Below are 15,081 nucleotides of genomic sequence, written 5' to 3'. Positions count from 1 at the left end.
CCAATGCGCTTGCACTAGAAGCTAGCGCGTCTTACTTTATTACAGAGATTTTTTTTTTTTTTAATGACAATACTCAGGCGCCATGCTTACGATTTACAGGATTTCCATAAATGATGGTTACTAAAAATATTGTTTTTGCTTCATTACTTTATGTTTATATTTGTAGGGTTATCTAAATAATAATAATAATATTGGATGACCAATTTTCATGGGATGCGTAGAAATATTGTTACTCGCTGAAGAACAATATTGGATTCGTCTCTGACTCATCCAATATTGTTCTTCAGCTCGTTCAATATTTCTTCGCATCCCACTCAAGGCCATCCAATATTCCCTAATTATTCATTACTTCTATTCATGTATGCACTTCAAAAACATAGTGATTTAATGTACATGTATGTCAGCCAGGTATTAGTTTCACTATAGAAATTGCTTTGTTTTACCCAATACAGTGGACCGTTTACCTCCACAAGTAACATGCCCGCCTGATGAAGTATATAACGTTGAAGTGCCATTGAGTGGTAGAACAGTTAATTTTGGCACCGCAACAGCAACTGACCTTTCTACTGTATCTCTGGTCAGTGTTACACCTCAGACTGGAACTTTCTTCTCCACGGGATCAACTACAGTGACATACACTTACAGAGATGCCAGCAACAATGAGGCTTCTTGCACTTTCTTGGTCATTGTTAATCCAGGTAGGAGAACTGATACTTCAATTCTTTATGTTTTGTTGTATTATGGTGGCTTTAAAAAAAAAATCCTTTGTATGTGTAAAGTTGGTTACTTTGTTCCAGGGATTAAAATTTGTCAAGACCCAAAATAAATGAAAAAGTAGTGTGCCTGACCAATAAAAATAAAAAATAATTATCTTTGTAAAAATGAATGAGGTAACGGTGACCATACATTGTACTTTTCTCGATATGAAAGCATTTTGCTACATCTTGGTATCCTTTTGTAAGACTTGTGAGGATTATCTTGAGACCAGCCTTTATTTTAACGAAACTAGGATATACTTGGATATAATTAACATCAGAATTGTTTAATAATCAAAACCTAAATGATACTATGGTAATTCTCTATTCTAATTGCCATTTTGTTGTAGTTGACAACACTCCACCGATTATTCAAAACTGCCCTTCTCAACTCAGTGAAGAAATTGGCTTTGGTGCTACATCTGGTGTGGTTTCATGGCCAATTGTATTTGCATCTGACAATTCTGGTCAAGTTGAGGTCTTGAGACGTTCTCATAACAACGGGGATATCTTCCCCTTAGGCACCGCAGCTGTTACGATTGAGTTCTCAGATCCTTCAGGCAATACAGCTCTGTGTTCCTTCTCGGTCACTGTAACAGCACAAGGTAATTCCTGTGATTTAAAGTTTGAATCTTAACCAATATTTTTTTCATGCTCTATAACAATTTGAGTTGAAAGGAGTTTTTTTTAATGATTTTTGTCAAAACAGAAGCAGGCAGAGAGGAACATGCAAATCTCTTTCTTACCCTGAATCAAGATTCGACAATGAATACTTACAATATTAAAGCATTTGGTTAGCCAGAATTAGCATAAAAACAATGATAGTATTGCCTAAGTGGTGGAGGGACTGAGTTTAAGCTCTCGGACTGCAAGGGTTTCATGCCTTTACCGACTGGAGGGGTTTTTGTTTTGTTCATGTTCTCATGTCATATGGTCATCCTTCCTGTTTTCATTCTTTGAATAACTTGAGAACTGAGTGATGAATCTTGGAATATGTGTATCATTGTGAGAAAAGATTCAAATTAAGGTCCATTTTCCTTTATTCCATTCAGGCTGGAATGTAGACTACTGAATTATGACATCTTTGAAAATATTTAATACTGATAATAATACAGGGGAGTACACATAGCAAATTCCTTGTCCCTATGCACTATTGGTTATAGAACGAGTATAGAAACAAGACGAATGCAGTTCATTGAAAGGGAAATGAAACCTTTTGAACAAGTGGGCTTGTGTGGAAACAGAAAAATAAAAGAAGAACAAAGAAAGTTTGAGAAATATCGGAAAAATAAGGAGAAGGTTATGAGCATTTGAATATTGCGATCACTAATGCTATGGGGATCCTCCCATTGGCAATGCGATAAAGATGTGTGATGTCACATGTGAACAACTTTCCCTTTGATGGACTATAAAATACCCCCAAAGTGTCCCTTTTTGTTCTTCTTATGGTGATATAAACTCTTTATCCATAATGTATTCTTTGAAAATCTGTATTACATGCCCTCCTATAGCAAGAATACAGGATCTACTGATAGATGTGATAAAAGAGGCAGTTTAAGTGAAATATATACTAAAGTAATGGGAAAGTTGTTCACAAGTGACACCACACATCTTTATCGCATTGCCAATTAGAGGATCTCCATAGCATTAGTGATCGCAATATTCAAATGCTCATAACTTTCTCATTATTTGTCCGATTTTTCTCAAACTTTCGTTGATCTGTTTCTTTGATTTTTCTGTTTTCACACAAGCTTTCTTGTTCCAAAGGTTTCATTTTCCTTTAAGTATACAAATTTGAGTACAGATAATGCTGACCATGTGGGGAGCACTGAATTCTTAAATTATTAATTTTTTTTTTTTTAGTTCATTCTTTTTTTTGTTTTGATTGTATTCATCAAATGATTCAAATGTAATGAAAAAATATATGTACCTATTCTGTAGGATGTAAAGCTGAAGATGATGATTTTAGAGGACTTTACATTGAGTTCCTGTGAAAAGTTTGGTCTGTTTAGTTATTTCATCTTTGTTTCAAAATACTCATATTGTAAGATTATTGTATATTTCAGGATTGTAGGACATATTTAGTTAAATACATGTTTAATCTTCATACTTCTTAATTCACAGTTGACAACATACCACCTGTTGTAAATTGCCCTCCGGACGTTACTCAAACAGTTGAATTAGGCACTTCTTCCAGACAAGTATTCTTTGATACTCCCACGGTTAGTGATAATTCTGGAAGCTTCAGCCTTGTACAAGCAAGTCATCAATCTGGAAATAGCTTTACTACAGGAGCAACAATAGTCACGTACACCTATACTGATGGAAGCGGAAATACAGCTTCTTGCTCATTTCGAATCACCATTAATGCTGGTATGTCCATAGTCACATTTGGGCAAGCCTGTTAGTCATAATGACTGCGAGTCAGAGTCCCTGCTATTTCTATTTATATTCTGCATACTAAGAATCTTGCTATACGATTGGTCAAAGGTCAACCTTAAGATAAAGGGTAGTTTCTTCATCAATCATCACTCGCAGTGATGGAACTTTTGCGTTCTGATCAGTTCAGCCCGTGCGCTATAGTCATAATCTAATAAGAGGTTTACTTGTTATACTAGAATAAGAGGGTTGCGAGTCTTGAAAACGAGGGCCATTAAGACCTGCCAAGCAATAATATGATAGCAGAGGGTAACTAGTCAAAATTGGAGCAGAGAGTCACTAGTCATAATGGGATTAGAGGGCTGCTGGTCAAAATTAACAAGCAACCCACTTTTTTATTATGACTTATGACGCACGGGAGGTGGGCATACAGATCTGGAGGTGTATCTTCTTAGAATATTCGAATGATGCACATTCAAAAGATGGAATAGCAAAAGTAGATGCATAGATTTATTGAGCAAATAATGAAATCTGGTTTGATTTCCCTAATATTTCACATTTCTTAAATGATTTACATCACAGCTAAATCTAGTATAATTCAGGGGACTGAACATCTACAACTCATGGCCTTAACACATTACTTTGATTAATGATTTCAGTCAGGGAATGTGATGCATTACAAAGTCTCTCAAATTTTAGTACACATGTGCTTCTTTACGTTACCTTCTACATTCTGAGACTTAATCCAAAATATTAAGTGCCAGGCCAAGGAATTGAAAGCACATGCCTTAACCCTAAAGAGACTGGGGGGCCATGATGCCCCCCCTTAAGGTTGCGCGATATTTCCGAAATGCAAAAAGATAGCGCCGCAAAATTTTATGCCTTTTTTTTTTAAGTCTCGCGCAACTTTTGAGACCAAATTCGCAACATACGGGTATACCATCGCGACATCACATGACTTTTTACGAGGCAATGTCATGCCGAAAATGGCTCATTTTTATACTTTGTGTACAAAGTCTATGGGAGATGAAATTCATAAAAGGGTGATTATTTTTTGTTCTAATTGGTCTGTTTCAATTAATTTAGGGTTTAATTTAGTTGTTAAATGGTCTGTAATAATTTCCATTGAAAAAACAATGAAAAATTAAAGATAAAAAACAAAGAAATACATAAGGAAAAAGTTGGCTTTCGCAATTTTTCTTTGTGGAAACCTTTAAATTAGATTACAAAGATGACATCTGCAAAAAAGAAGAAAATTTGAAGTGAAATAGGGTGTTAAATATGCAAATAATATTTTTATGAATAAATTTGCATATTTTATTCATAATAATTATAAAAAAAAAATATTTACAGAATTTTTTCTTATACTAGTGTGGTAAAATTAGGTGTAATAAGTATATATATCACCTGTGAGGGAAAAGGGGGAAAGTGGGATTAACAGAAGGAAACTTTAGATATACTCACCAGATAAAAGAAAACCTGTAGATATTACTGCCACTGGTATTCTTGCTGTAGATGGCTATTGGTGTGACGTATTCTTGCTGCAGCTAGTTGAAACCCGAAGGGCGAACGGGCGAAGCAGAAGGTAGATTTGTGTAGAAACACAGACGTCCTCGTCTCGCACCGGTCGACTCTCAAGTGATGATCAGATCCCTTGGCTGGCCTGACTATGCAGCTATGCTGAGACCTGAGTTGTGCACCCAAGCATGGATGAATGCACAGGGCTTGGGGGTTTGGGTCTATTGTTGTGTGCACACAGCCTCTAGCCCATAGTACATGTGTATTCTATGCTCCAACCAAGGAGGCAGTTGCTCCAACCCATCCCACAGTAGTACATGTATGTAGGGAGCAGTCGCGCGTGCCCCAGACTGTGGTACATTTTACCACACTCCCCCCGACTTTAGGACATCGTTACTTCCTCTATTTTTGGACTGTCCGGCCATATGTCATATGTACACATGTGGATCTAAGCAGTCCTCAGTGAAAGGAGGGAACGATAAATGTTAATCCACTGCCGCTCTCAGATGTTTGTAAGAAACTGTCTGGAGTCGCAAGGGTCAGAGGATGAACATGCCATTTAGTCAGTATATTTATATGCCCAAATTTATTTTAAATAAAAGAACTATCCAACTTCTCAGGTAAAAGGTCAAGGGGAGACTTATCAATGTGACTTTTTAATACAAGTATTTTAATCAAACATACGCTGCCACATGATAAGCTTGATGCTAATACCGAGACTACAAGGGAGTTTCTAAAGTTTTGCAAAAATATTAATATCAAAATGGACTGCAAGAAGAGCGAAGGTCAAGCCTTTCGCCCGCAAGGGATATAATGAATACATGAAATGCATATTTTCTAAAATGCTTGGGAAGACTTACTTAATGCTTCCACGCAATTGCGTCAAATACAGATGTTGCTGCCGAAGTATTGCGACAGGTCAGAAACTGACCAGTTTTAAAAAAACACAATGTAGTACGAGATTTGAAGTCTAGCACAAGTCATAGCTGTGTCTTGACTCTAGTTCTGTACTAGATTGTCTGCAACCGATTGTACTGCTAGACTTGACTTCCCTGCAAGTTCTAGACCACAAGTTTCTCTGCAAGTTCTAGACCTGACTTTCCCTGCAAGTTCTAGACCACGAGTTTCTCTGCAGGTTCTAGACTCAACTTTCACTGCAAGTTCTAGCCAAACGACTGGATTTGCTACAACAATTGTTGCAAGTCTTAATCCTATCATTATTGGAACTTGACTTCCAAGAGGAAATCCCAGGAATGATATCTCATATTCATAAGATGAAAACGTGGTCAATTGTAAAGAAGTTGACCAATGTAAATAAGAAATCTAGGGAGAATGACTTTGTTGGCGTACTATCACCCTACACAAGTCAAGATCTAGAAATCTTTACTCCTGTAAGGGAAAGACACCCTAACAATTGTTTACAAAAGCCGATGTGTACATTTAATTTTAAACCAGAAAAATAATTCTTGTGAAAAAGTTTAAGCTTTCTGAGCAGACAGTTAATGGGGTAGCTCATCAATGTGAATTTATGAAAGGATCCTTTGATTGTTAAACACTTCACTTGACAAGCTTAACCTCATCCCAGGAATACTGGAATGTCTACAATTTGTAATGTACATATGAACGCATGCTTGCAGCAGCCAGCAAAATAGTTGACCCAAAGGTCTGACAAAATTTCTATAAAATTTGTTTTAGTCTTAATCCCTTCCATAAAGATAAATTCTTAGACATTTAGATTTGGGGCTTGATTAATATTACTGAATAAATACAAATCCCAATTTCTGGGGCTTGTCCTCGGCCAGGATTGGGTCTGGAGTCCTTCGATGGATCTCCGCCCTCATTGCCAAGAGACGAACAATCAGATTTAGGAGAATCTGTTAATATTTGTCATCTATCCAGTAAAAAGAGGACCTCATTGAACTCTATCAATTTGCTTAGTTTCAACGATTCTTATATCTTCCTTGCAGAAATCCATAAGTTAACAGATTCCCAAGGAGGCTATAACCAGAATAAAGAAAAAGACATTCTGGTCGTGAAGTTTAAAAATGAATAACCCTGCAAAATGATGAAGTCTGAAGTCATAAAATTCAAGACCTTATACACACTAACCTACATTAAATAATCCCAGGAATATTGCGCCCAAATATAGCATAATATTTGTAAATTACTCAAACATTTTGGAAGCAATGGACTGGAAACTCATTTGCTCAAGGTATAAGTTCTATTCATTAACTAATTCAATAAAAGACCACAAATAAAAACCCCATCTATCAAAAAGATATATTGACAAGTGTTTACATTCATGTAATTCTTGTCTCTAATTACAATAACAATGTTAAGACAGTGTCAGCTTTTCAGGTTATTTAATGATTTATAGCATAATCATTAAAAATGTGTCCCATTATGATAAGTGACTTATGTCAATGTTAAAGAAGAATTGTATTCAATGATGTCAATGACATTCTGAGTGATAGTAAAATGTCAGATTTTAGAAAATGAATGTCAATTTTGCAGCTACTCTAACAAAGACATTATTAGTTCATCAGCACAAAAAATATTCCGAGGTAACTACATGTATTTTTACCATGGACAAGCACATGGGAAATAACAAGTACTCTCAAAATAAATATGTACTGAATAAACCAACTCAATTGGAACTCCCTGGTAACACCCCTGATTAACAATTAAGATTAATTCGGATAGACTTGGCTTCCTATGAACTATTGTATCTACTGTAGCCCCTGGAAGATTCTTAAAGAAAAGAATGCAAATTACATAACTCATTGCCCTGGAAGAGGAATTGCACCAAAGGTGAGCCATTTACAATGCTTTCACCTTTAGTCTGAAAAGTTGGGGTCACCCTTAAACAATTAGATTGCCCTACCTTTCTATATACAATAGCAATTCCAATCTATTATTTATGTTCTGCAATTAAATGGAAGAAATCCCAGGGTTGAAGACAATAAATTTGGATGTTTCTCAAGTCTGCTCTCAAATATTCAGAGGGTCTGCTTAAGAAACAAAAGAAATACATTTGTATTATTTGATGGAAATTGATCAATAGCTTATTTTGGGATGATTTCTGCAGATCTTCCAATTGAATGAAGTACCTGTAGATCAATGGAATAACTTTCTACAGAAAGCACTGAATGAAATTATCTAGCATCTGCTTAATTAAAAGGGGAGTAGTTTTGTATAAAAGCTTTGAACACAATTACCTGAGGAATCTGCTTACAAACATTATCAATGGAAATAACTTTGAATCATTTTGAATTCAAAAGCCTTTTACCCCTTTTGATAAAACCTAAAGGGTGTGCTGTATGTTATATGCGCATGTTAAGCTTGGATGGAAGAAACTTAACTTTAAAAGCATTCCTCAATATAATCATTTAAACTTTAAAGGGATAAAGTAACAATGTTCACAGACAGGTTTACTTTAAATTAATAAAATCACTGAATAATATTTAATGAAATTTTCATTATTTCCTACCCCCTCCTTTTTATTTTTGAGGATTCAGGGGTAATATTCCCAGAAAAATATGCTGTGAATAATAAAATATCAGAGCAATGGTTTTCACTCACTTGTTATAGTGCACCATAAAAAGATTGAATGGTCATTCTAGATGCAAAAAATGAAAATAAAACACTTCAGGATATTTTCCTTTGAAATCTTTTTCTAAAGTTAAAATCAAATCATGATTAGGGTTAGAGTCATTGAGCAAAAGAAATACTTTTCTCTGCTTCTCAGCTCTTGATTCCTAATCACAACTGGAAGTCATTCTTCAGGTTAGGATATTTAGAACACCATGCTTTTAAATTTAAATCAATTTTGGTACAAAATATGAATACCAAGCAATGGTGTATATTCCCAAGTCAAAAATTGATCAAAATCAAAGAATACAAGACAAGTTGTCTCTGAGTAATAAATACACAATGTTACGAGAATTCTCTTCAGTGAATACCTTATCAACTTTGAGCAAATTAATAACAAGGTATTTTCAAATTATACTTTTATAGTAAAGAAAAATCATCAATGCCAAAATACATTTTCTTGAAAGTATGCGGGCAAAATAAATCTACGCAATTCCACGGTGGTACCAAGGTGGTACCGTACAACCTAAAGGGATAGCAACGGTGATCTCGCGCAAACCTATGATGCATTTGCAGGTCATTGCAACAGACACCTGGACGCTGAGTAACTGCAGCACCATTGGCATGGATTGTATGGTTCTGCATGTTAGGATTCAATCCTGTCAACAGATTCAACTCAATCTTACAAGTATCTACATAAAACAAATCAGATTGAATGGTAATTTCGGAACTATCAGAAACATCAGAGTTGACAGTCTTATTATTTACCAAGTCAGATGTCACTTCTGATTTAGCTAGAGTGACTATTTCTACAACTTTAGGGGTCTCATGAAATAAGGGATCTGACAATTCTGAATTACCTGGTGTGGCTTCAATTTCTACCACTTCAGGACTTAAAGGGTCAGAAATAATATTTTTACACTGCTCCTTTGCAGATTCAGAAATAATAGGAGTATTAACTAATAAGGATGGACCCCCACTAGAAAATAAGGAAACACCTTCATCTAATTTGTTGCTCAAATCAAGCTTCACCCTTACGGTTGAAGTCAGTCCCTGGTCAGGTATGGATTGGGAGCCCTCAGTTTCAAGAGATATGGTCAAAGCCACATCTGATTCAACTTTAGGGTCAAAGCCCTTAGTTTCAAGAGATGTGGTCAAAGCCACATCTGATTCGACTTTCGGGTCAAAACCCTCCCCACTGGATTGGGAGCCCTCAGTTTCAAGAGATGTGGTCAAAGCCACACCTATTTCAACCGTTGGGTCAAAGCCCTCCCCGTTGCCAGAGATCAGACTACCAGATTTGGGTGGATCTAATTTCTTTTTGCTTAATATGGACACTTGGCCTTCTTTTATTGGGGTTGAAGGTCGGCCTCTATCTTCAACCCTTCCCAGTTTGGGTGATTATCAGAGAGGGGAGTTTTGGGACATGAATGAACTGAGTTTATTAAACGTTTTGCCACAGGTTGTGGTCTATGGTTTGACTCAAGTTCAGAAAGGGTATGAAGAATATTGTCTAACAATTTATTATTGATTGATGCCATCTTTGTGGCACAATCTTCGTTAGAATCCTTACCTTCAACAGGGTGTCTTGGATGATTACAAGACTTAGAAATAAATGAGGTACAATCCTGCGAAACATTAGGAACAGGAGATTGTGTGATGGGACTTGAAAAATAATATGGAGAAGAAAACTGGCTAGCAAAAGAACTATGCCCTCTTTGATGGGTTTGAACATTTTGAGGGAATGTACCAGGTGGATCACGTCCAAACCTTTGTCCCAATTCAAAAACTAAATCAAAGTAATCAATTTTGGGGTCGCTTTCAAAAATAGCTGCACAAAATTCAGCAGCTTGCCCCCGCAAACACAAATATAAATTATTAATTCGCTGCTTGGCGGTCCAGCCTGCCTTATCTGCATCGCGAGAAAATTGTTGAAAGAAAACCTTCCAGCTCCCATTAACGCCATCATAAATAAGTGAAGTTGATGATTTTGAACTTCTCTGACCAGTAAACCAAGATGATGAGGATTGCAAATTACTTCTAAAGTACATGTGGTATCTCCACAGTTTGATCAAAAGTATTTCAAACAGCCATATTTCAAAAACATAAAACCCAATTTGACCTAACAGCAAATTCGCCTAGTCCTAAAACTTAAACCAATCACAGTGAAGGAATATAGGTAGAATATAAAATTCCAGGCCGAAAATACCTTCCTATACTTTATTGCATTCAGTGCAGAACAATTTGCAATTCTATGTGGGAATTTACTAATAATATGGAATTCAAAGCAGATAATAAAATTCCTAATTCCACCTTGAAATTTGATAGCAAGACAATTTACCAAAGAAAATCAAATATAGTCTATCCTGATTTCAATTCCTAAAATCAAGCAAAGTATCCAAACAGTTAGCCTATCCTTTTTGTTAATAAGGAACTTCCTTGGAAAATGGTTGAAAATAAGTATCCACCTATTTTATTTTAAACCAGAAAACAGAATAATTTCAAATTGGAAAATGTGGTGACTATACATAAAATATAACAATCACCAAACTATTGAATTAATGCTCAGCTAGACAAGTGAAAGAAAACAAGCACAATTCAGCTTGGTCCATTCACTAACTGAGCCACGCCCAAGGCAAAAATTCACAAACAAAACACAGCAAAGAGCATGAAAATTCAGCACTCTGAATCACTCAAAAAATGACACAAACAAAACATGGGAAAGAGACTAGAAAATCTATTCTGAAAATCGCAATTTTGCGCAATTTGGGAAATATTACAAGATTGATATCCAGAAATAGACTTGATATTTATGATCTCTCTAAAGTTGGACGGTAAAATTAATTCAGGTTTTTAATCCAAAGACCAAAAACAAATTGCATATAAAAGACAAGGATTGACTTGGGGCGTGTTGTACAAATGCTGTTAAAGGAAGATGGACTGACCATCTAACTCAACACAAGACACCACGTTAAAAGCCAATGTAAAAATAATGCTTCGCAAAATTTCAAAAATACAAATTTATTTGTGGAGTCTCGCTCCCATGCAACACAAGCATTCAGAAATATAATCAGAATATCACTATCATATCACAAGCAATACAATTTAATCAAAATCACAATGTATTTTTGATCTTTTAAACACTCAAAATATATCCAATATCTACCCCCTTCCAAAAATTTATGAAGGAAGCAGAACACCCCCAAAACGCACTCAAAATAAATTAAAATGAAAATGAATGAATTGAAATCCAATGGGATACCAATTCGCGCAAAGTAAGGTTCGCAGCGCCACTGTGGTAAAATTAGGTGTAATAAGTATATATATCACCTGTGAGGGAAAAGGGGGAAAGTGGGATTAACAGAAGGAAAGTTTAGATATACTCACCAGATAAAAGAAAACCTGTAGATATTACTGCCACTGGTATTCTTGCTGTAGATGGCTATTGGTGTGACGTATTCTTGCTGCAGCTAGTTGAAACCCGAAGGGCGAACGGGCGAAGCAGAAGGTAGATTTGTGTAGAAACACAGACGTCCTCGTCTCGCACCGGTCGACTCTCAAGTGATGATCAGATCCCTTGGCTGGCCTGACTATGCAGCTATGCTGAGACCTGAGTTGTGCACCCAAGCATGGATGAATGCACAGGGCTTGGGGGTTTGGGTCTATTGTTGTGTGCACACAGCCTCTAGCCCATAGTACATGTGTATTCTATGCTCCAACCAAGGAGGCAGTTGCTCCAACCCATCCCACAGTAGTACATGTATGTAGGGAGCAGTCGCGCGTGCCCCAGACTGTGGTACATTTTACCACACTAGCTTGTATTTTATGTGGTAAAGAATGTGCGTGCCAAGTTTCGGCGCGATCGCGTGAACTACGGCCGAGATCACAAGGGGGGGGGGCCATCATGGCCCTCTCCAGTCCTCAATACATCTCAAATAGCCCAGTCCTTTTAGGGTTAAGGCCCATTGAGGCATCAGGAGTCTTAAGACCAAGCATCAAGGCACTACAACGCTAGGAGACATGGAAATGGAAATTTAAACCTTTCCAATTGTCACATTTCATATACAATTACATTTTCCCTGTACCTCATAGTGTTGTAACTATACATGTCCCTTACATACATAATCGCATTTATGACATTATTTTCATGATACATATTTATAGATAATTAAGATATCAATGATTTTCTGTACGATGAAAGACTAATGGTAATTTTCAAACACTTGGTTATATATTTGGTTTTAATAGTATTGGACTATTTACCTATTTTGTCTTTTTTAAAGTATTAATATATCCTGTGTGAGTAAAAAAAAACTTGACACACCTCACAAATCCCCAATTTAAGGGGAAATATTTAATTTTCTCTCAAATAATTTGATGCCATATTTATGTGGTTTGTTTTCATTCTTGGATAATTAGTAGGTATTCTTTACAGTGATGTAAATTTTGACAAAGTAAGGCATGACTCAAATTATATGAATCCAGATGTCAAGATCCTATGAGGGTTGCATTTAAATACATTTCAAAGCACCTTTTCAATATTTAACAATAGGACTGTCTAATAGACGCTTTTTTAGTATCAATTCTCAAGTTAATTTCATTGAATAGGGCTTTGCTAGTATGTTTACTATTAACTCATGTTGGATTATGACATCATTGGCATCCAGATTCCTTCATTGCAGTCATGCCTTACTTTGGTGCAAATCAAGCTTTACATCATAGTAAAAAAATACATCCTGATTATCCAAGCGTTAACACATACGGCATAAATATGGTATCAGATTATTTTGGAGAAAATACTCTTTCAGGCCATATAAAATAATTATGTGTTTATGATATATTTATTCCTTAAATTGGGGTTTTGTGAGGTGTCAAGTTTTTTTTTTGCTCACATGGTAGTACAATACTTCAAGGATTATTTGTTGATTATTCAGTTTAATATGTCTTTGATTTTCATACTTCTTAACTCACAGTTGATAACATACCACCTGTTGTAAATTGCCCTGCGGACGTTACTCAAACAGTTGAATTAGGCACTTCTTCCAGACAAGTATTCTTTGACGTTCCCAATGTTAGTGATAATTCTGGAAGCTTCAGCCTTGTACAAGCAAGTCATCAACCTGGAGCTAGCTTTACTACAGGATCAACAGCAGTCACCTACACCTATACTGATGGAAGCCAAAATTCAGCTTCTTGCTCATTCCTCGTCAACATTATTGCTGGTATGTCCGTAGTCTCTTTTGGAAATCTTGTTGGTCGTAATTCCTGATAGTTGCATGTTTAAAAACTGCTTATACAGGTATATGCTTTATCATTTCATAATTTTATAAAAGAAAGATGTTTTCACATGCTGGTTGTTTGACTTACCACTTCAATATGTTGATAATAGGCCATGGATAAGCTTTATAACTATGCTGTTGCTATGGTAAAAAAACAGTTAAAACATTTTTGTAAAGAAATTATCAAAAATTAAAGCACATAATATACTAGACATACATGTATATTAAACTTTTGAGATATAATTTCATGTACAAATCCTTTGGCCCTTGCATTTAGTGACATTTTCTACTCTCCACCCAGATATAGTTAATGGGTACCCAGTAGGAAGAAATTCCTTGAATGCTTAAGTGCCCGATGAGGTTGGGCACGCTTAACTTTGGGTAATAATAATATTATCATGTTAAGCCGTTCCCGCTGGTTGAACAGTTTTGGGAACTGAAGTGGCTAACATGGGTAAATAATATTAATTATTAATTAGATGTAGGGTTTTAGAGGCGCAGATATATTTTGACGTCTTGCGAGGTTGTTTCAAAGATACAAAATATTCAAACAGATTTTTAATGTGCATGCCTATGAAAACCATCCAATATTGAAAATATTGGACGAAATTAATATATTGCCCCGCCCACAAGCTAATCATTGGTTAATAAATGATTGTGCGCATTAAGCTATTGTTACGTCACAATTAAATTGCATAGCGTATTAGTTGCCAGGAGGTGTGGTAAAGGAGCGTCAATTTATTGAATTCAAATGCGCTTGCACTAGAAGCTAGCGCGTCTTACTTTATTACAGAGATTTTTTTTTTTTTTAATGACAATACTCAGGCGCCATGCTTACGATTTACAGGATTTCCATAAATGATGGTTACTAAAAATATTGTTTTTGCTTCATTACTTTATGTTTAGATTTGTAGGGTTATCTAAATAATAATAATAATATTGGATGACCAATTTTCATGGGATGCGTAGAAATATTGTTACTCGCTGAAGAACAATATTGGATTCGTCTCTGACTCATCCAATATTGTTCTTCAGCTCGTTCAATATTTCTTCGCATCCCACTCAAGGCCATCCAATATTCCCTAATTATTCATTACTTCTATTCATGTATGCACTTCAAAAACATAGTGATTTAATGTACATGTATGTCAGCCAGGTATTAGTTTCACTATAGATATTGCTTTGTTTTACCCAATACAGTGGATCGTGTACCTCCACAAGTAACATGCCCGCCTGATGAAGTATATAACGTTGAAGTGCCATTGAGTGGTAGAACAGTTAATTTTGGCACCGCAACAGCAACTGACCTTTCTACTGTATCTCTGGTCAGTGTTACACCTCAGACTGGAACTTTCTTTTCCACGGGATCAACTACAGTGACATACACTTACAGAGATGCCAGCAACAATGAGGCTTCTTGCACTTTCTTGGTCATTGTTAATCCAGGTAGGAGAACTGATACTTCAATTCTTTATGTTTTGTTGTATTATGGTGGCTTTAAAAAAAAAATCCTTTGTATGTGTCAAGTTGGTTACTTTGTTCCAGGGAATAAAATTTGT

General features: G+C 35.9%; 1 protein-coding gene across 1 annotated transcript in view; it reads left to right on the top strand.

Annotated features, from left to right (window-relative positions):
* Positions 1-15,081, top strand: part of LOC129283639 (hyalin-like) — a 39,778-nt gene that overhangs the window by 23,863 nt on the left and 834 nt on the right. Inside the window, exons 14-18 of the mRNA XM_064095675.1 lie at positions 453-698; positions 1,106-1,360; positions 2,880-3,128; positions 13,217-13,465; positions 14,723-14,968. Of these exons, the coding sequence (XP_063951745.1) occupies positions 453-698; positions 1,106-1,360; positions 2,880-3,128; positions 13,217-13,465; positions 14,723-14,968 (1,245 nt within the window). The remainder of the gene's footprint in view (positions 1-452; positions 699-1,105; positions 1,361-2,879; positions 3,129-13,216; positions 13,466-14,722; positions 14,969-15,081) is intronic.

Source organism: Lytechinus pictus, chromosome 2 (genome assembly GCF_037042905.1).
Source record: "Lytechinus pictus isolate F3 Inbred chromosome 2, Lp3.0, whole genome shotgun sequence".
In the NCBI taxonomy this organism is placed as follows: Eukaryota; Metazoa; Echinodermata; class Echinoidea; order Temnopleuroida; family Toxopneustidae; genus Lytechinus; species Lytechinus pictus.
Note: the sequence above shows the minus strand (reverse complement) of the source record. Positions and strands in the feature narration are given on the sequence as shown.